Source organism: Numida meleagris, chromosome 1, assembly GCF_002078875.1.
Source record: "Numida meleagris isolate 19003 breed g44 Domestic line chromosome 1, NumMel1.0, whole genome shotgun sequence".
Classification (NCBI taxonomy): domain Eukaryota; kingdom Metazoa; phylum Chordata; class Aves; order Galliformes; family Numididae; genus Numida; species Numida meleagris.
In genome coordinates, this window is record NC_034409.1 from 58,053,327 (window position 1) to 58,073,022 (window position 19,696).

General features: G+C 41.4%; 1 protein-coding gene across 1 annotated transcript in view; it reads left to right on the plus strand.

The window, feature by feature from the left end:
* The window catches only part of AGK (acylglycerol kinase), a 31,381-nt gene extending 11,695 nt beyond the window's left edge, over window positions 1–19,686 (plus strand). Inside the window, exons 6-15 of the mRNA XM_021388512.1 lie at window positions 805–837; window positions 2,778–2,872; window positions 4,986–5,055; window positions 5,838–5,917; window positions 7,937–7,994; window positions 9,887–10,034; window positions 11,112–11,209; window positions 13,400–13,470; window positions 17,366–17,450; window positions 19,218–19,686. Of these exons, the coding sequence (XP_021244187.1) occupies window positions 805–837; window positions 2,778–2,872; window positions 4,986–5,055; window positions 5,838–5,917; window positions 7,937–7,994; window positions 9,887–10,034; window positions 11,112–11,209; window positions 13,400–13,470; window positions 17,366–17,450; window positions 19,218–19,355 (876 nt within the window). The 3' untranslated portion in view covers window positions 19,356–19,686. The remainder of the gene's footprint in view (window positions 1–804; window positions 838–2,777; window positions 2,873–4,985; window positions 5,056–5,837; window positions 5,918–7,936; window positions 7,995–9,886; window positions 10,035–11,111; window positions 11,210–13,399; window positions 13,471–17,365; window positions 17,451–19,217) is intronic.

Sequence of the window (19,696 nt, forward strand, 5' to 3'; positions counted from 1 at the left end):
GTTATAATCTTCTAAGGATAAGAAAACTCTACTGGTTTTTATTTGCCTAAAAGTGATGATGGGAGATCAGGTGGGGAACATAACTGTCTTCTAGAATTTTATTCTAGAATGAGAAAACTATTTGGGGAGAATTGTTTCCAACTTTTTCTTTCTGTGTAACTGTAATGGTTTAATTTTCAAAGTTCATTCCTGGCTTGTCTGTACTTCTGAGGATGAACATAAGTTTTCCTAAATGGGAATCAAATAATTTAAAATTTATATGGGAGCAATAGTAAGGATGGTATGCATTTAATAAATGTCTGTTGTCAAGACGATTAATGGCAAGAGCATACTGCCAGCAGAACTGGGGAATACTCTCTTTCAAGGCAGGTTGTTTTTTACTAAAGCATTTCCTGGAATGCTAACTACTGACTTCATCAGGCAACGGCTAAATGAAATGCAGTGATTTTAAAAGAAAGTGGTTGGAATCCATCTACAACTTTCTCCTGCCTTAAATCGATTATTGTTAATTGCACACTGAGCCATGCTGTTCTTGCATTTCTGCAGGGCTATCTTGGTGTGTTCTACGCTAAAACGCTTATGCTGGCATCGGTTGTGGTGCCAACATATACTCATGTGCACTCAACCCTGCTTTTTCTACCATGTTTGCACACTGCATGTGTGTCTTTTCCCGTGCAAGCAACAGTAAAAAGAGTAGCTGCTTCTTAAATCTTTGCAAAAGATAGATATGTATAATTTTTCATAGCTTTCCACTGTCACTGCAGAAGAGAATTCTCAAAGATGAGCCTTTCTCATGTTTTCCAGGTCGTAACTGGACTTCTTCGCAGAGCAGATGAGGTGAGGAACTCTGTCATTTCTTAGAATTTTATTTCCTAGACAAGGCACCTTGTGCATCCACTGTGATCTCTTGGTCCAACATGGCTTCTGCAGATCTTGTTGCTTACTAATCCCAAGCTGGTTTGCTGCGTAATGAGTCAGCCACGCTCCCCATTGATCTTCATTCCCTTCCTCAGAGAGTGCAGTGGCTCTCAAGCCATGTCTTTAGGAAGTTTCCAGCTACAAAGCAGGATTTGCTGAGAAGCCAGATGCGCAACTTTCGGAGACCTGTGGACAGCTGTGTATGCTTTGTTTGGCAGAAGTATTGGACAAAAAATACAAGTTTTTCTTGTATTTGTACAGACTTGGAACTGAATTTGGGTTTGCCCATGTCCATGTTGTTTTATGATTGTTTTGCCTTTTTTTCAAGCAGTGAATCTCCCTGTATAGATGGCTACAGAGAACTAATTGTAACCTCTCAAGGTGGAACACTCCGAATGGAAGTGAGAGAGCTTTTTCTTTTCAAAGAGGGAGGACAGTGTTATTGAAGAAAGGAGGGGATCATTGTTCCCAAAACCTTCTGGCAGGAGCTGGCAAAAGCTCAACTAAATGATCCAGACAAGATTATGATGGTATCCTTGGCAGCTAGAATTGCATCTGTTTAGGCAGTCGCCTTGTTTGAGTGTGACAAGAGAAACTCTGCAGTTCTGCCTGTGTTTTTTTACGAGGTGCTAGCTGTATCCATTCTGAGACATCAGGTGTTCTTAAATTTGGTGTTATAGCTGACCTCTGAGATCTTTGTAATCTAAGGATTCTGGAAGTAACATTTTGGAGGCTTTACTGGCTAGTTCTTTCTTCTGTATTTTTGACTTACCTTGATGTAGCTCATGTTGATCTGCAGTAACATAGTAAATTCTGCAACCAGCACTATTTTGAGTGGAATACTGCCTTGTAATATTGCCTTTGTGTCACGTCATGTCTTTGGCCTGAAAATTCTCCTTGCCCTTCATATCACTCTGTCCTAGGAGTAGAGATCTGCAACTCAGTCCCCTCAGTTTGTGCACTGCTTCCCTTTCTTGGATATGTCACACCGCTGTTGTCTGGATAAGGAGAGCCTGTGCAAGGTGTTCCAGAAACATGGCTTCTAGTAGCCAGGGGAGCAGAGCGTGACTGCATTTGCTGTGAGCAGCCTGTCTTCTGCAGTGCTGAAGATGAGAGAAGGGTGTTTGAGATGTGTTAAGACTTGCAGGTGAGACAGAGATAACAAGGGAGAGCAGGTAGGCATGAAGTGAGGGTGATGTTGTTTAGCCAGCGTGGATTTGCAGTGTCGTGGCATTGCTGGTAGCAGCGCCCAGGAGGGAGATGATAGGTTGTGATATGCAGTAGTTTATGTTGATTTGCTGACACGATCCAAGAAGCACAGTTTATTTTGAGGTACGGTGTAATGACTTGCTCCTCCAACAAGCCCTTTTGCTGAACTGCAAAATAACATGGTCAATGAGTTTCAAAAATTAGACCTTCTGCTGCTTCGTGATTTGGATGCCAGAGGAATCAATTAATTTCCTTTTCCTAACTGAGAAAATCTCTTTCCCATACAAGGTTACTCTACCAGAGTGGCACTTCTGCAGTGGTAAATGAGATTCAGAGCTTGCTCTGCCTCCATCGGTATTAAGAAAGATGGCAGATTGCTGACAGAATCCATGCGTTTGTTAGGATGTGTGTGCCAACCTGCATGTAACAATACTTGTAATGATTACAGAGAGCTCCTTTGCACCCAGTTGGCAGTGGTGGGTTCAGAGATTTGGATGCCACGTTCTGAGTCATTATGTATTACTGCCTCATTTAAGGAAGTGCCTGGCTGCTTAGTGCCAGAGGGGTGATATCAGACACAGCTGTGATCTCCACACAGAAAGCCTCATTCAGCTGATGCAAATGTTATTTTATTCCCCTTGTGTTTCCAGGCTGCCTTCAGTAAGATTCCTATAGGATTCATACCTCTTGGAAAGACCTGCACTTTGAGCCACACTCTCTACCCTGAGAGCGTGAACCAAGTACAGTAAGTATTATGTGTTTCTGAAATGCAGCTTTTGTTTGTTTTCAAGGAGCAGTGCTTCTGGGTAGTTTGACACTTTCTTCTATGTTATGTAGAAGTTGGCAGTCTCTGGACAGAGCCTGATGATTCTCTGGACTTGCCTATGTTAATGGCTTCCAAAAACTGACTAAAAAATAAAAGAAGGAAGTGTATGTATCATTAGAATGTGGAATCATTTGTGGTGGCTAACTGCTCTGTGTTCCTATGATGCTCACTTTCAAAGAGAACAAAAAACAAAGAAACTACAACAACAAGAAAACAATCAGAAAGGTCAAACCCATTAGGAATATTCAGAAATACAATACAATAGCAAGGATATGAACAAACAAACATACAAAAAAAAGAAATGATACTCTTTCCAGCCGTATTTCAAGAATTTTAGAAACCAGACCCCAAGTAACGTGATGTGTACCTATGTAGTAAGGCATAAGAGAATCTCTTTGTGGAAAAAGTTGGATCCCATTACTGACTTCTGCAGAGTTTTGTACTCTTCTTGTGTTGGGACTGATCCTGGCAACCATCTAACACCCTGAATCTTATCTGTCGGTATCCTAGACCTGATCCAGTCTGGCAGTATCTGTTGCCTGCATTTCAGTTTGATACACGATTGTTTTGCCCACTTCTAAACTTAAGTCTGGTCAATTAATCTTTCTTTTCCCCACGCTTCCTTCCATTTCAATTTTTCCTCCCTCTCCTTCCATGCTAACGAGTATATTTGTCCTTGCTGTTGAAATCTGTTCATTCTGGGTCTCCCAGTAACTAATTAGCATTCTTATTCACGGGACCCTTGCTGGTATCCATCACACATAAAATCCATGAGCCAACTGGCATAACATCCTTCATTAAAACCACCAGAGTGCTTTGAAGCTCAGCGGGATGGACAAGGCTGCAATCAGCAGCGAAGATTAAAATAATAATTTATGTTTGAGTTCTAAAGAAGCAGCTTGAAATGAGTGATCTTCTTGTCCCCAGGTAATGAACTGTGCAGGTGAGACTGCAGCATAGTGGTGAAGCTGAAAGGAATTTGGTCAATAGGTTGCTGAACAACCCATGCCTGTAACAGAACCCAACTTAAGGAGTGCAGAAGTGAAATTTTAAAAATAAATACTTGGGCTTTAGTTCCTTTGTCACTATTAGAGCTATTCTTTGGAGTGTAGGAATTGCAGAGATATTGCAGAAAGGCAGGAGCTAGGAGAAAAGAAGGGCTGAGGAAGAAACAGCTTCCTTCTCTGTCTATCTTAAGCCTGATAAAGCAAAGGCAGTTTCACTTGTTGATTCACACAGATATTGTGTTGGATCTGAAAATTGTGTTTGGCTTGGTTGTTTTCCAACTGAAATAGGGGAATTATGCACAGTGTGGAATTTAAATTTTACCCAACTTTGTTTAATTAGAAAAAAAGAGGTTTTGATGAAATGCATGCTTCAAAGCCTGAGCGTAGAGACTTTTTGGTTACAAAGTCATTAGTGTCACCTTTTATGACAAGAAATGAGGCAGTGGCTTAGCTAATGTCCCCGACTTAATGGGGGCCAAAACAAAATGACCACTGCTTAATAGGCAGCTTTAAATTGGTTAAGAACTATAGAACGTGTCAGCATACCAAGGTAATGCAGTCTCAGACACGTGAACTGAGACTGGTCTCATGCTGACCTCTTCCCTCCCAGGTTGTTACACTCACCACCAATAAAATAAAGCTATGTTTGGATCCTTAATACGTATCCAAAACAGCAGCTAACAGAGTTGGTGCGTGATCTGGTAGATTAGCTGAAGAATGAGAAATCTCTGCAGAGGTTAGGCTGGGAAGTTCCTTTTATTTTTCTAGTCTTTGCTGTTAGTTCGGATGCCTTTGGGCTTTGTTAGGCTTTGTCACAGCTTGCGTCCACCTGGTTTGCTTTCTGATTTCAAGGAAGTGCAGCACTATTTCAGAATTCTTTTCTCGGGGCTGCGTAGTCTTTTCTACAAGAAAAAGCCCCACCAGTATGGTAGTGGAGTCTGCTGGAAAAAATAAAAAAGTATCATTATAAAGCTTGTTCCTTCTGCCTTCCTCTTTGTTTTCCTTCTTTCCTGTTTGTTTTGCAGACACATTACTAATGCTACGTTGGCCATTTTGAAAGGAGAGACAGTTCCACTTGATGTCTTGCAGATCAAGGTAAAAACACCTGCTTGTTTGGCACCCAGCCTTCCTAAAACTTTCCTATTCTTACATTGTTCTGTTTTAAATAGACTACTTTTCCTCTGTGTCATGCTGCTATGAATTTTGGTTTATTGTATAAGCAGTCCTACTGGCAGTCATTTCTCCACTGTATGCTACAACATCACCTAGTCTAAACTGGAGAAAATACTTGAATGGCTGAATATATTTTGGAGGGAGTTAAGAGAGTTCTGATGAGTGCAAAACTTACTGATATTTCTGTAGAAATAGTGAGAGATAACAATAGCCGTCTAAGCTGATTTAATAAATTCATGTGTATTGCAGAATTAATAACTTTCTTTTTCAAGCTGAAAGATGTGAAATGGGAAAACCTTCAACTGTGCTTAGTATGGTTTCTTTAGTATCTATTATTTTTCTGTTGTAGAACAGACATTTCTGCAGCAGGAACTTAGTGTTGCTGTGCAAGAACACCTTGCTTTTGGCTGACACTATCCACAAAATGAAATGGCTATTGCTGGATGTGAAGTCAAACTCAGTCAACCCTTTAAAAAATTCATGTTTTATATTTCTCTCTGGGAGTAAATGGAATGTGTAACGCTTAAATTCAGGTTAACCTTTATGGCTGTTAGCTATTTATCATGCCTTTTCTGTGAAATTTCTCTTTTGGGATTAATCAGAATTTGGGTTTTATGTAGCAAATAAATGTTTCCGCTTTCAAAAAACAAAGTTTGAAAAAAGATAAGAGAATGCAATTTTGCACTTTTTAATTTTCTTCACAGGGAGAAAAGGAACAGCCTGTGTTTGCACTGAGCAGTTTAAGATGGGGATCTTACAGAGATGCAGGAGTTAAAGTTAGCAAGTAAGAAAACACCATTTTTGAAGAATCTTGTCTAAAAAATAACCCTCTGTTGCGAAGAAGTCTGTTTTGAATGTAGACATTTGACAGGCAGAAGCACCAACTCTTTTTAGATTTAGCAGTACACAGGAGTGTAAAACATTTCAGGGTTTTTGTCATTTGAAATAAACATGTATTTAGTGCTGAGCATTTCTTAAGGTAATTGCTTTTCTCCTGCCTTTTGGTGCCCATTTCTGGAACTTTGTTCAGATTGCATCGGTGGAAAAAACTCTCCCTTGAGTAAAGTCTAAGTGAAGTGATTGACCGTTGTTTTTCATCAATTGCCAATGAAAAGATGGAGATTCTGTAACTCAATTCCATCAAGGGACATCAGATGCAATAGAAATGCCCTTCAGCTCCTGCCAGAAATGACATGGACCATACTGTCTGATGACGGTTTTCTGAGTGCTGAACTAATAATTGTTGGGTTTTCTCCAAATGGACATTTAACATGCCGCTGTCTGCGTATCAAATGACTGGCATTATCTGGTGAAGGAGCATCAGGGTCAAATCAGTTCACTTCTCAGACTGCCATAGAGGAATTGCAGGACAGGGTGCTGCTCACCATTGTAAGTAAATACGTTTTGTGAATGAGCTATCTGCAGGGAAGCAGGAGACAGCCAACCTCTGGCATCTGGCAGGAAATTAAGTAGGTTTGAGAGGTGACATGGGACAGGAAAGATGCAGTAAACGGCCTGGGTGCTTGTTCTTGAGAAGCATGGGATATGCCTGGTAGCTTGTGTGGGTGCTGACTTGGCTGTGCTACCGGCTCTCCTGCTAATTGCAGCCCCAAGATTAAGGAAGTGCACTTCTCTCCCCAGTGTGTTCTCAGTAGGCTTACTGCCTGTGCCCTATTTTATACCTAGCATCAGCCTTCCCATCTTTTCCTGCAGCAGCTGCCTTTCATAGGAGTCGTGAACTCTATGCTGGAGGCTTGACAGCACCTGTTGTACTTGGGGCAGTGTGAACGACTACAAACCTTATTTTTCCCTGAATGTTTTTGAATGCCCAGAAAACACGCCCAGCTTGGAAAGCACTTCAGCCACAATTGAATGGAGGCTCAGCGAGCTTGGGTTAAGGACCCTGTGTCCCTGTCCTCTTTTTATACTTTTCCCTAAATGTACACATTTGATCCCTGTCAAAGGTGGAATATTGGGCTAAGTGAACTTTTAGTGTTCAAGTAAAGCTGAAAAGAAGGCACCTTCCACAAAGAGAGTTGAGCTATAAGCCACAATTCTGGAAATGTGTGTAGCTATCCCTAAGCTAAGCACTGTCCTGCCTGGATACGTAATGCTGAGTTTTATGTTTTTGAGGATTCATTGTTTTACAGACAATTTCATGGCTTGATGGGAGTGGTGTGACTGATGCACGCCTTAGTAGTTACTGATGGCTTTACAGTGTTGTTGAGCTGATGGTGCTTAATGTATGTTGCTGACCTTCTTTTATGGAAGATGGTGATCAAAATGCGTACCAAGCCTACCTAAATATAGTCATGTCTTTAGACTCTGTACTGTATTTCATGAGCGACAGGATTTTTATTTTGGAAAACGTTGATTTTGGTCTGATAATACTTAGGGGCAAATGAATGTTTTCTAGTTCTGATCTCTTGCTGCTGATTTTTTGTTTGCTTGTTTCCTCCAACTTCGTTCTTTATTGCATATTGTGGAGATGCGTCCCACCAACCGGTAGACCACAAACCTTTAACTTAGTCCCAGCTGTGTTGCATAACTAGGTAAAATCCTGCTACTCGGATCTCAGGCTGCCTGTAGGGAAGGTTATATACTGCATTTTGGTGATCTGACTCAAGAACAGAATGTCACTGCTAAGCTGCTGTTGTGTATAAACTTGTGGTATCACAATGCTAAAGACTGTAGGGAGCACTAACTTGGCAAACAAATCTATGTGCCTTAGCTTCATACAAGGTTTCTCCTTCTTCCACCATCATCTCCTGAATATCTTGAGTCCTTTCTGTTCTTTTTTCAGGTACTGGTACCTTGGGCCTCTGAAAACCAAAGCAGCTCACTTTTTCAGTACGTTTAAGGTAAAAAAAAATAGCTGAGGAATGGAAAGGAGGTGTTTTTAGCGATTGTGTAGCTTGGAAATGAAAAGGCTGACTGCTTTGTGCATGTTATCTGCAGTCTTTTATGAAGTTCTGGTAGCAATATAAAATGGGAGTGAAACTTAACTCGTTGAAAAACCTAGCAATTGTTACAAATTTCTAACTTATGAAGAGGTGAAGGGGAGGCAGAATACCTCTGCCTTAGAAAAAAATCTTTTCTAAGAATCTATTGCTGCTAGATCACCAGTAACCACCTATGGCACTGGAGAGTAGTGGTGCTGAACGTAGCCCTTAACATATGTTAAGAAAAGGTGTTCTACCACCTTTTCTAAATAGTATTTCTTATGGTAACATTTCATTATGATTTATTCATCTGACAGAAGTTATATATATAATTAGACTGCTCATGAATGTTGATAATCAGGTTTCCATGTGTAGAAAAATGAACACGAAGATTAATAGCTCATATCTCACCTTTAACTTGCTTAAAATTTACCCTAGAAAGATGAAAATTTGATCTGCATGAGAGGCAAGGCACTTTCATTCATGTGCCTTTCCCTGCTCTCTGAACATACAAGGACACTCATGAAAAGGCTGTGGGGATACCCAGGAGCTGCAGTGGTAGATGAGATTGTGCAGCCAAGGAGTTAGACTGTAATGTATTCATGAATTATTTCCCCCTGCTCCGCGTCCCCAGGAGGTTTGAGGTGATGATTCTGTTTACTGATATTCTAAGGAGAAACCTATTCTTCACCTCTCTCTAGCCCCTTTCTCACTTTTATTGAGGCCTCCGTGAGTGGCAGTGATAGTGAGTCTCACTGGTGAGCTATTCATTGTACATTTAAAAGAGCTGTTTAACCTGCTGAAGGTTAAAGAGAAATGCCCACTTTTTCTGCTATTAAGGGAAAAAAGTTTCTGCCCGATCTCCCCCAGTTGTACTATCCGTTGCTTTATGTGCTTCTTATGTTACCATTTTGTTAATTTCTATAAGAAGTGGTCCCAGCCTGCTGATTAAATCTCTTCCAAGCTTGTCCTTGCTGCTGTGTACTATACCTTTGTTGATTTTGCTGTAGCTGTCCTTGGAGATGGAAATACTTTAAAAAAAAATCATATTATTTCATCCGTAAATCCTCTTGTTTTAAGCATTTCAGAAATTAGGTTTAAAACAAAGTGAGAGAAAACAATCTTTGTCTGTAGTTTCAGTGTCCGCAGGTTTTCAGGAGCTAAGGTTCTGCTATAGTTCATCAGTTTCTGGCAATGGAATCTGAAATATCGCTGAGAATAATGTGTTAATTTTTTTCCTCAGGTGCTCTATAAAGCTCAGCTGACTTGGAGTATGAGATCTTGATTGTTTGAGGTGCTGAGTTACAAAAGCCTGCCAGATTTGGGTGCCCCTTGACTGCACGCAGCACTGTTGTCTTTGCCTTTTGGCACTGGGTCACGCTGTGCAGCTGCTCCTTGACGTTGCCTTTGTGCCATGGAGAAAGCAATCGCGCTTTCAAGCCTTAATGTTGACCTTGCCAGTTTGGGTTGTTCCCTGCAGCCAGAAGCAGCCGTGTCACCCTGCCACACATCTGCAGCAAAGAAAACGTCCCTTAACCCTCTGCTCATAGAGGGGAAAGTACCTCACTGCTGCGTAGGGAAGGAGTAGATTAGTAGACTTGGGAACTGTGGGTACTCTTTCTCAAGCTGCAGAGATGTCATCTTACATGAATCTAGAGGCCAAACAGTAGACTGAGGCAGTGGCAGCATCTGGGTAGCTCTGAAGTAATGCTTGTGATCACAGGATGAATAGGCTGTAGGAATCAGCAGAATAAGCGGGAAGTTCTCAACAAAAGGCCCTGTCTTTTTTTTTTTTCCCATGTAAATCCAAGGAATGGCCTCAGAAACACCAAGCTGCTCTCATGTATCTGGGTCCAACTGAGAGGCCTCCAGAAGAGCCAGAGGAGAAGCCATCCAGGCCTCCTTTGTACGTGAGGCTTTACAGACGACTTTGCTTGTACTGGTCGCCTCCCCGAAAAGGTGAGGTGTGTGTTTTGGCATAAAGTCACAGGCAGCCTTTACTTACCTAATAGATCAGAGCTGTGGATTGTTCTATTTTGTCTTTTTTTTTCTCCATTACTTTTTTCTTCTCTCTTACGCCTTTGGCTTTCCGTTTCTCTGCCTTTGGCTTTCCCTTTCCCAAAAATTATGATGATTTCAACATTGACTTTGTCAAGATAGTTAAGTGATGTTTTTCAGAAGTAGAACAGAGTACTTCAGTGATTGTGGCCGTATAAGCAAAAATGCATTTGTAAAGAACTCACTCTGTTCACTGGGCTCATGGTTGCTCTCCACTGAAGTATCACTTGCTCTCCTTAGAATGATTTCTTTGTGGGGAGGGCGGAGCTTCTCTTCTTTGTGGGAGGAGAGACTGCTAAAACAGAACAGCAAACATTACTTAAAACAGGAGCCAGTAGAACTTGAGCTGTGCAGAAGCCTTAAGTTTCTCATGCTACCTCACTTGGAAACCCCAGGCATAAATTCCCTTCTCTGTCCTCTGTGAGCCACTCTGGAGAGGTTAGCTAGGCAGTTCATGTTGCAGAGTACAAAAGAAGAGGAGCATGCACATTGTGTAATATGTAATGATGCAACCTCAACTGGTGCTTCCCGTTCTAGAAAAGGTGATTCAGATAGAGGCATGGATTAAGTGACCTGTATGGGAGAAGCGAACCCTGGAGTTTTTTCCTAAGGTACACGTTACCACAGCATCCTGAACACTGGCTATCCTGGCTTTTTTTTTTTTTTGGTAGCTGCACTAAATGGTTCCTCTAATACTAGTTTAGAACATCAGTTAATCCCTGGGCATAAGAACTCACAGGGCTGCCAGGTAATATGCTTGATAGTCTTTCCTGCCACTGTGTGAACACCAGTGTGTGTTTTTTTTTTTTTTCCTTCAGTACTTCCAAACTTTTGATGTTTGAAAGAAAAAAGCTAGTGGTCACAATGGGTCAAAGTGATTTTTGTGGCTGGCACTGATGTTTTGTGCTTCTCAGCAGTGAAATGATGATCTCTTTAAGTAAATTTCCCTTATTGTTATCTTCTGTATTGGCTTCATAGAAATCCCCCAGGAGGTAGCCCCGGAGGACTGGCAAGAACTGAAGCTCTCCACTGTCGAGCTTTCCATTGCAACTCAGAACAGACAGCTTGATCTGACAGTAAGGCTGCAGTATTTCATTGGATTCCAAATGCTTCCTGCCCACACAGTTTTCTTTTATTGCTAAACTCCCACTCCTTTGTCTTTTTAAATAAAACATTACCCCGTGCAAGTCGGGGCCCATGATTGAATCTAGGAAAAGGCAAACTTCAGAGCTGATGTAAAAGCACTGGAGACTTCTGTAAAACAAATGCAGTGTGATCAGGAAGAATCTGTGTAACTGGAAGATTTCCTTCATGACCCATGGGAGAAGGGAAATCAGATGCAGAGGTTTTATCAGTGAGTGCTGGAGTGCAGCTGTGAACATGAGTGTCTGCCTGGAAATGTGGCTTCTTCTCTCCCTTCTGAACTGCAGAGCAAAGCATTGGAAGAAATGGCACTAAAGAAAGGACAGGGGCTACCATGAGTTAGAGGACAGGAAATGTGGGTGGTTGTAGAAGAGGAGAACAAGGGAGCAAGGGAACTGTTCCTGTGACAGCCTTCTGTCATGTCCTGCCCATAAGGTTTATGCTCTTCATTGAGTGCTTTAATTACCCATCTTTGGCTTATGTCTGTGTTTTGGTGCAATGTCATTGCTATGAAAGCTTTTTGGGTAGATGCCAGTCTTTAATTCTGCTGGAAAATTTTAGCACAGCGATCCCTTTCTCTTCATGTCTTCCTGTTGCCTGCAGGAAACCCCAGCCAGCCACTATCCCAGATTGACAGGAGATGTTGGACTTTCTGCACCGTGTTTCTTGTGCAGAATTCAAACTCTTTAAGAACCTGAAAAACCAAGTTATATTGATAGGTTATCCTTGTAGGATCAGACCAAAAAAAAAAAAAAAATCAAAACAGGCATATCTAGACTTAAAATCTCCAGTTATGTTCTCCTTAGTCTGTACTACATAGATGTTAGTTTCTTCTCCATCAGTGATCCATGATTTGCACTGCTGGTGTCCTAGTAATGGTAGAAACAAGACTGACACTACCAGGGTATTTTTTTCTTTAGTAATTTCTTGATGTCCTTTGGACAAAATGTCCCTTGTCTAATGTCCCCTGAATTAGAATCAGCGATATAAAGAGAAAAAGACCTATCAGGAATTGAAAAATCTCATTGCGACAGACTAGCCTCTACATCCCCCCCCCCCTTTATTTTTTTTCCCCTTACATCTTCAAGATGTACTTTAATACTGGTATTTAACAAAGAAGCAGCGTAGGGTTCTCTCTCATTTCTCTTGTGTATCCCAGAGAAATGGTTGACTTCCCATTAGGGCAGTTGTACTTCTCTGTTTCTGGAAGCAGATGTATCTTGATCTCACATCTTTTTTCTACTGATGGGGACCCCATATGTCTGCCTTTGAATCCCACTTTTGAAGCTGTTTTCCCTACCGCCATCAAAGCTGAACCACAGTACTGTCAAATGGACATCAGGGCATATCTGCTAAGTACTGCCAGCCAGTCCTGTCTATCTTTTTCATTCATGCCTAGGCTCTCCTGTGAAGGTGATAAAGCTATACAGGTGCAGCTCAGGCATTGACAAACATACCTCTGTGGATACAGCAAAGGAATAAAATAAGTTAAACTACTAAATTTATTTGGTTTTACTTTTGACATTTTGATTGCGTCTGTGCTAGGACTTTTGCCAGAGCAGAAATGTTTTCTTTAATTAAAAAAAATAAACATGATTTACATCTTAATCAAATTGCTTTCCCAGCAAAAGTTTTAATGTATACTTAGTTTAAGGACATGCTGCAAGTGGAAAAGTAGCTAAGTAAGGAATTTAAAGGAGTGATAATGAGAGCACTTGGATTTCGAATTTGTATTTTTTAAAATTCTCTTACTGTAGTGGCTGGTGGCCAAATGCAGCATCATTATACTATTGCTTAGGGTCATGAAAGATCCACTGATTAAAAATCTCTGTGAACAGAAGTAACCCAACAGTCTTTAATAAGTGTGCAAAATGTAACAAGAGACAAATACGTGAGTCATTATTTCGGTTCTTCTTGAATAATCTTCAGTGAGAAACTGCTCCCTATAATTCATAATCTGTGTCCCTCAAGTCAAGGAGGGAAAAAAAGAGTAAAATGCATATTTTATCTCTTTCTGGGGGACAAAGAGCTGGGTATTTTGTGACATATTTAAGTATCAGGAGCGTGGCATTTTGAAATGTTAACTGCTTCATTTCTGAATCTTTTTTTGTTTTTTTGCTTAGCGCACTGAAGACTTCATGAATATTTGCATTGAAGCAGATAATGTCAGCAAAGGACAGTTTGTGAACAGAGGGTGAGTATGGGAACACTGCAAAAAGATGTCCAAATTTCTGCACAAGTCAGAACACTGATTTTTGAGGAGTATGTTATGTTCCTCTCTGATTTTCTACTGTAAAATTCTGCTACGGAGGTCACTGGTCAGTAATGCTTCATGGAAATTGCTAGCTTTGTTCTTCAAAATCCTTACAGATTTCCTGGAAACAAGGCAGATCAGTCTACCTTGAGTTCTTCCTAGCTTCTCAGTTTCCTGTGCCTTTTGTCTTTTTTTCCACTGGTACTGAGCAATGCTACTTAGAAAACACTATCATAACCAGTGTTTTATGGGCAACCATAAAGACTAACTCTTTTATCTCTAGCTGCATGGTGGTTTAAGAGTCACAGAGCTGATAAGCTTGTACTAGTGGTACCTGGAATTTTTGAACTGTGATGAGACACAGCTTTTAAGTGAAGGGCTCCCTTCACTCAGTAACTCCTCAGAGATATGAGGTCTGAGCTCGAACAACTTTGAAAGATGTGAATTTAAAGAAGGACTGTAAGCAAATGTGTCATATGTGGAGCTGAGAGGCTGCCAAGTATGAAGAGGCAGCACATAGAGAAAGAGTGAGCATGTATTTCTTTCCTGTGTTTGGGGTGTTGTCATGTAATATGCTTGCTCCTCTGCTCTTACCAAATACAAAACAGAACTGCTTTTTCCAGCTCCTCCATGCTGTGCTACCAGCAAATATATTATGTCTTCAGTGCAGTTTTTATTAGCAATTGGTTTTCTTACTAAATGCAAGGGTGCTCTTCTGTATGACCATTTTATTTCCTCAGAGTGTTTCCTAGTCTTAGGGCCCCCTCTAGTGAGATCAGATGGAATACATTTTTGAATACATTTTTCACCTGATTGTCATCACCTTACGAATTCCTGCATGAGTGTCTTGTTTGTGATGTTAGTAGCAGAAGCAGGCCCCTTATTTGAGCATCCCTTGAGCCTCAGTGGGAATATAGTCTTCTGATGTATGCATACATAGTGGATCAGGATGCCAGCTGCAACTGCTGTTAGGTATATGAGCCACATGGACCATGTATGCTTAAGACAGAGATCTTTGCTTTAAAGACTACAGAAAGAAAAGGAGGAGAGGAGGAGCAAGAGAAATGCAGCGTCTTCAGGGGGAAATGAAGGAGACAGCGTAACAGGTTCTTGGACACTTTGCTCCCAGAAAAAATGTGGATGATTTTGGGTGATAAAAAGGAGGGGTGTTTGACTGTACACCCAATGTACCGTATCCCCTATGTGAATTGGACATGCTTCACACAGTAGCGTGTCACATTTTTTCTGACAGGATGTACACTGCTGTGTGGAAAAATCTTCTGATGAGCGGTGACGTGCCCTGCTAGCTAGCTCGTCAGAGACACTAGCAACAGCTTTGAGCTGCTGTTCAAGTAGAGTTCAAAGAAGAGAGCTCTTTTGATTAAACACTGCCCAGAAGTCTGTAAGTAACAACAGAGAAGGAGGAGTGTATGTGTTGTGGAGCAGTAGGAGGAACCAGTTACTCCTACAAAGAAGAGTCCGAACAGAAATAAAACACTCTGGTTTTTTGAGGCAAAATCAAGGTACTCAGAGCAGCTCTTCTCTGCAGATTGCCCTTTGGCAGTTTGGTTTGAATCAAGCCCTTATTACAGGTTCCCCATTGCCCAGCACCAACAAGGTTTGCCTTTGGAAATGTACAAAGAAGCCTTTTGCTTGTTTTGTTGTTCAAGTACCTCCACCAGAATTTGGAGGAAGTGAAAAGGTTTTAGGGAAAATACCATATCAGTGTGGGTATCCAGTTTTTTTTTTTTTCTTTTGAAGAGGGCACTGAGCTGATCTGATCAGAACTGGTGGATCACAGAGGAAACCACTCATCCTGCAGGGATGTAATGATGCGGGCTCAGGCGGTGTGTTTGTGGGGCTGGGGGCGATGCACCAGAGCACTGCAGAGCAGCTGCTGTTGCATCCATCTCAGAGAAAGGAGCAGTCATCCTAGGTGTATGTAAGTGCCCTCTGGCCGTGGATCAGATTTGTGTGAACAAGAGCATCTGCAGCAGGAGTAGAGCTGATAGTTAAGATGAGATGGAGAAAGAGCAGGTGGTTACACAGTAGTGCGTACCAGAAAGATGGGCGTAGCACCAGTATTCCTCATTCATGATAGTCAGCTTCGATTCTTTGTGTGAAAGCACGGAGAGCGGTCACCCCAGGGGATGAGTACCGTTACTAGCTGCAGTGTAAAGACTCTTATTTGTTTTTGTTACAGAATTTCACATTGACCACTTCTGGAGACGAGAACTAGATTAAACCTATGTGTTATCTACAGTAGGTCTTCCTTGCCTCTATTTTTGTAGTTCAGTGTATGGAGTGGGATTTAAATGATCAATTGAAAATATTGCTGTTGGGGTTTTTGTTCTTGCTTCAGTTTCCCTTAGCTGTCTTGTCTCAAGTAAGGAGCTGGATCAAATGATCCTTTCTGACCCTTTTGTACAGGGTCACTAGAGAGGCAGTCACAGCAAATGGAGTTGTCTATTTGCTCCTCCTAGCATTTTCCTTTGACCAATCTTTAGTTACATGTCTTTCCTCTGTTGAGCTAACCTTGATCCCGTAATTGCATTTACGTAGATCCTCATTTACCTTTGTGGAGCAAAAAATCTTGCTCACCAGGGTGCAGTAAGTAGAACCTTATATGTTAAACTAAGAGCAGGTTAAACCTTAAGCAGGGAATCTTGCTGCTTATTTGTACAGCACCGTGTAAACTGTGTAATTGCATGCCATCAATGATTTATCATTTATATTGCCAGGGGGATGTTTAATTCCCTCACATTCATTCATTAATCTTTTAGCATATACATATCGGATTAAAACCAAACTTCTCGTAGTTAATATTGCTCCTGTCCTTCCCTGCCCTTTCCTTTGGTGTCTGAGCTTGTCTTCCTTTGTCCTTCAGTTATTCTCTCCTCTTTCAGCCTTTTATGCTCTTCCTGTGGTATTTTCTGTGATTTTAAGAGGAGGCTGCATTTCTAGGGCATGGAATATTTGGTGTATAGGGTGTTTCTGACATGGTTTTAGGGCTTCTTTTCCTGATAAGATGAAGTTATTTAAACAACTACTTTCATAGCCGTCTACAGAATGGGCAAAGTTGCTGGGGACAGCTGATATTGTCTGTCTGAGAATATCTGTGATAACTGTGCTGTACTTGAGACTGTGCAGCTGTGCTGTCCCCTTAGCTATTTTTGTGGTGGTGTCTGTCTGGACGGGGACCAAACTGAAGGGTGGGGAGTGTTGCACCCTATGTGAAAAGCAACCCAAAAGGAAATGGGCATTCTGTTTGGAGTGGATAAAATTGTGATGCTCTGGGGGTTTCCAGACAAGAGAAAATGAAAGCAACTAGTTAATTTATGCTGACTGGTGTCGATGTGAGAGGACGGTTTTTTTTTTTTGTTTGTTTGGTCTCATTTTCAGACGATAATTCAGTTGCTCAGTATATCTAATTCTATCTTTTTGTTGTTGCTGTTAAGAGTTTTTTAGGTTGCTGGTAAGTGCATGGAATTTGAGGAGATGGCAGTCATCCGTTGTGGGCATTGCTCCATTCAGCATATAAGTGAGGAGCACAAGACTGTGCTATAAGAGTATATTCAAATATATTCAGTGAACCTCAGAGCAGAAGTTGGTTGGAGGCTGTCAGTGCATACTGATACATACTGACAGCAGCAGAAGAGGCAGTCTGTATTTTATTTTCTCACAGTTAAGCTCACAAGTATTTGTATACATACATATAACCTTCAGGTTTGTCGACTTCATAGTGATTTACAAACCCATAACAGTGTGCCAGCTCTAAAGGTAGCTGTTTCTAAAGAACATTCTCCTTAGCTTACCTCTCTTTTGATTGGAACAGAAGTCAGAAGATGCGTGATCCACATCTGTGTCCTGAAGGCAGTCAGTGCATCCAAGCCAGCAGATGCATCTTACAACTTCCAGAGGTGAGAAGTTGAGGGAGTTGGGAAACTTTTGGCAATTCATTTTCTGGTGCCATGTGATGCTGCACATTAAGAAATCCCTACTCCAGATCTGGGAGGTTGAGTATACTGTCGATGAGACACTTAGTGCTTCAGTACAGCATCTCAGTCCCCATCCAGGAGACGCATACGGAAATTACAGCCCAAGTGGTTTATGAACTAGAGGGGAGCTTTGTTTAGCGAGTAAATAGGCTGCTCTACAGACCTGTCATGTATACAGCACTGGAGGTTGTAAAGGGTCTCTTACTCAGGTGCATTGAATAGACACACCTTCGCCATAGTATTGAAGGTAGAATTCCTCATCTGTCTTTTACCCTAGAAGGGATTATGCTGTAGAGAAGATAAATATCAGCATCTTCATGTAGACAAGGGAGGAAGAGGTAAGACAGTGGGGCTCAGATCAATGTAGGAAAGTGTCACTAAACTTTGAATAGATCAGACTGAAAAAGAAGCCAGAACTGTGTCTGCCTGAGTAGTTTAGGTTAGTCTGGTGTTACCTCTTAGAAGGAAGAGAGTGTTGTTGAGGCCTTGGGATGGGCTGTTTGTTGGTTTTGCAAGGACATTCAGTCAATCTCTTGGATCATTTCTATCTTCAGGGGCCCTCATACCATTTGGAAAACAAATTTCATATTAAGGGAGAATAGAACATGCCAAAAAGTTAAAAAAAAAAAAAAAAAAAAAGTACTTACCAAGTGAAACCCATGAATTATGTAATTATTAGCCAGCATCCCAATATTTACATCGTTAGTATCATCGCAGTCTTGTATATCTGAAAGAATACTCTGGAGTCTGGGCTAAGTACAGATGAGCCATTAGTAGGGGTCGTGGTATAAAATGGGCTCTTCATGCTACAAGCTGAGACCTTCAGAGTATTTGTGCATGCCACAGAGAAGTTTGTTCTTTGAATCCTTGACATAGAGCTGATGAAGGAACTGGAGACAGCTCAGGCGGGTCTCACCAGTTTTGAGAGAAGTAGGATATGTTGATCCAGGAGGACTGCTATAGCTCTGTGATTTACAGGACCTATGCTGTTTTCTCCAATCTGAGCTCCTTTGATGTACCAGCTCATTTGGAGCTAGTTTAAGTATCGAAGTGGCAGCCCTGCCTTGAGCGAATGAAGTGCGTGCAGAGCAGACACCGGATCTGTTTAGATAAAGTCAACCTGCCATTTTGATGAACGGCTTTAATCATTGGTGACTTTATCCGCATTAAAGAAAAAGCTCAGGAAAATTCTGCTGAGTAATTCCTGGCCCGTGAAATACTTTGCATCTCTCGTTTCAGATCAATATAGTAAAACACTACCAAAAGGTGTTTGTAATGTGGATTTAATAGGAGTAATTTAACAGGCACTTCTGCAGATTAGCTTGTGTCACCACTGGCACACCAAGAAGAGCTAAGCACATATAATATTGTTCCAATAGCAAAGAGTCTTTCGATATAAACAATGTGGGTCATTAAATCTTCCTAGCATTTAATTATCACCAATTAACAACTAACTGAGGTAACATCTTACTCCACAGACTCTTAGTACATTCCGTGCAGTGAAGAGTAGCTTTCTCTGTGTTGCTGAGACCAAACGAGCTGGAAGGCATGGGGAGGCTGTCACCTTGGTTAGCACCCAGCTAAGTGTTAAACTGTAGTCAGTCAGTAAAATCAGGTCTCAGTATTACAGCGTTGCTGAAACAACATGTTTGCTGTTTAGCCCTGACCAGCACTGTTATCTGTACACAGGGCACCGAGGGATCCTTTGGTATTGATAATGAGGAATACGAAGCTATGCCTGTGGAGGTGAAGCTGTTACCCCGGAAACTCCGGTTCTTCTGTGATCCCAGAATGAGAGAGCAGATGCTCCGTGCAGCCGTACAATGAGAATTAATATCAAAGGGGCCAGTCTTCACCACTCCTACCAGGTTCTCTTCAAGGCGCGTCCTCACTAACTGGATTAACCCCACCAGATTAACAAGCCATCCAGCTACTTTATGCACAAGGTACTTCCACTGAAGGTGGCTATTTGGCTAGTCTCAAGGGGGTTTGAAAATGCAAGTTAAAATTATAAGAATTGCATGTTAACTTGATGGCATCTTTTTTTTCCCCTGAAGTCAGCAGCGTTCTATTCACAGCACTGCAGGCTGAGTGCTGTATGCCAGATGCTACTGCTTTAATACAATTGTATATTAAAACAAAATGAAAGAATACTTGTCCTTGTGTTG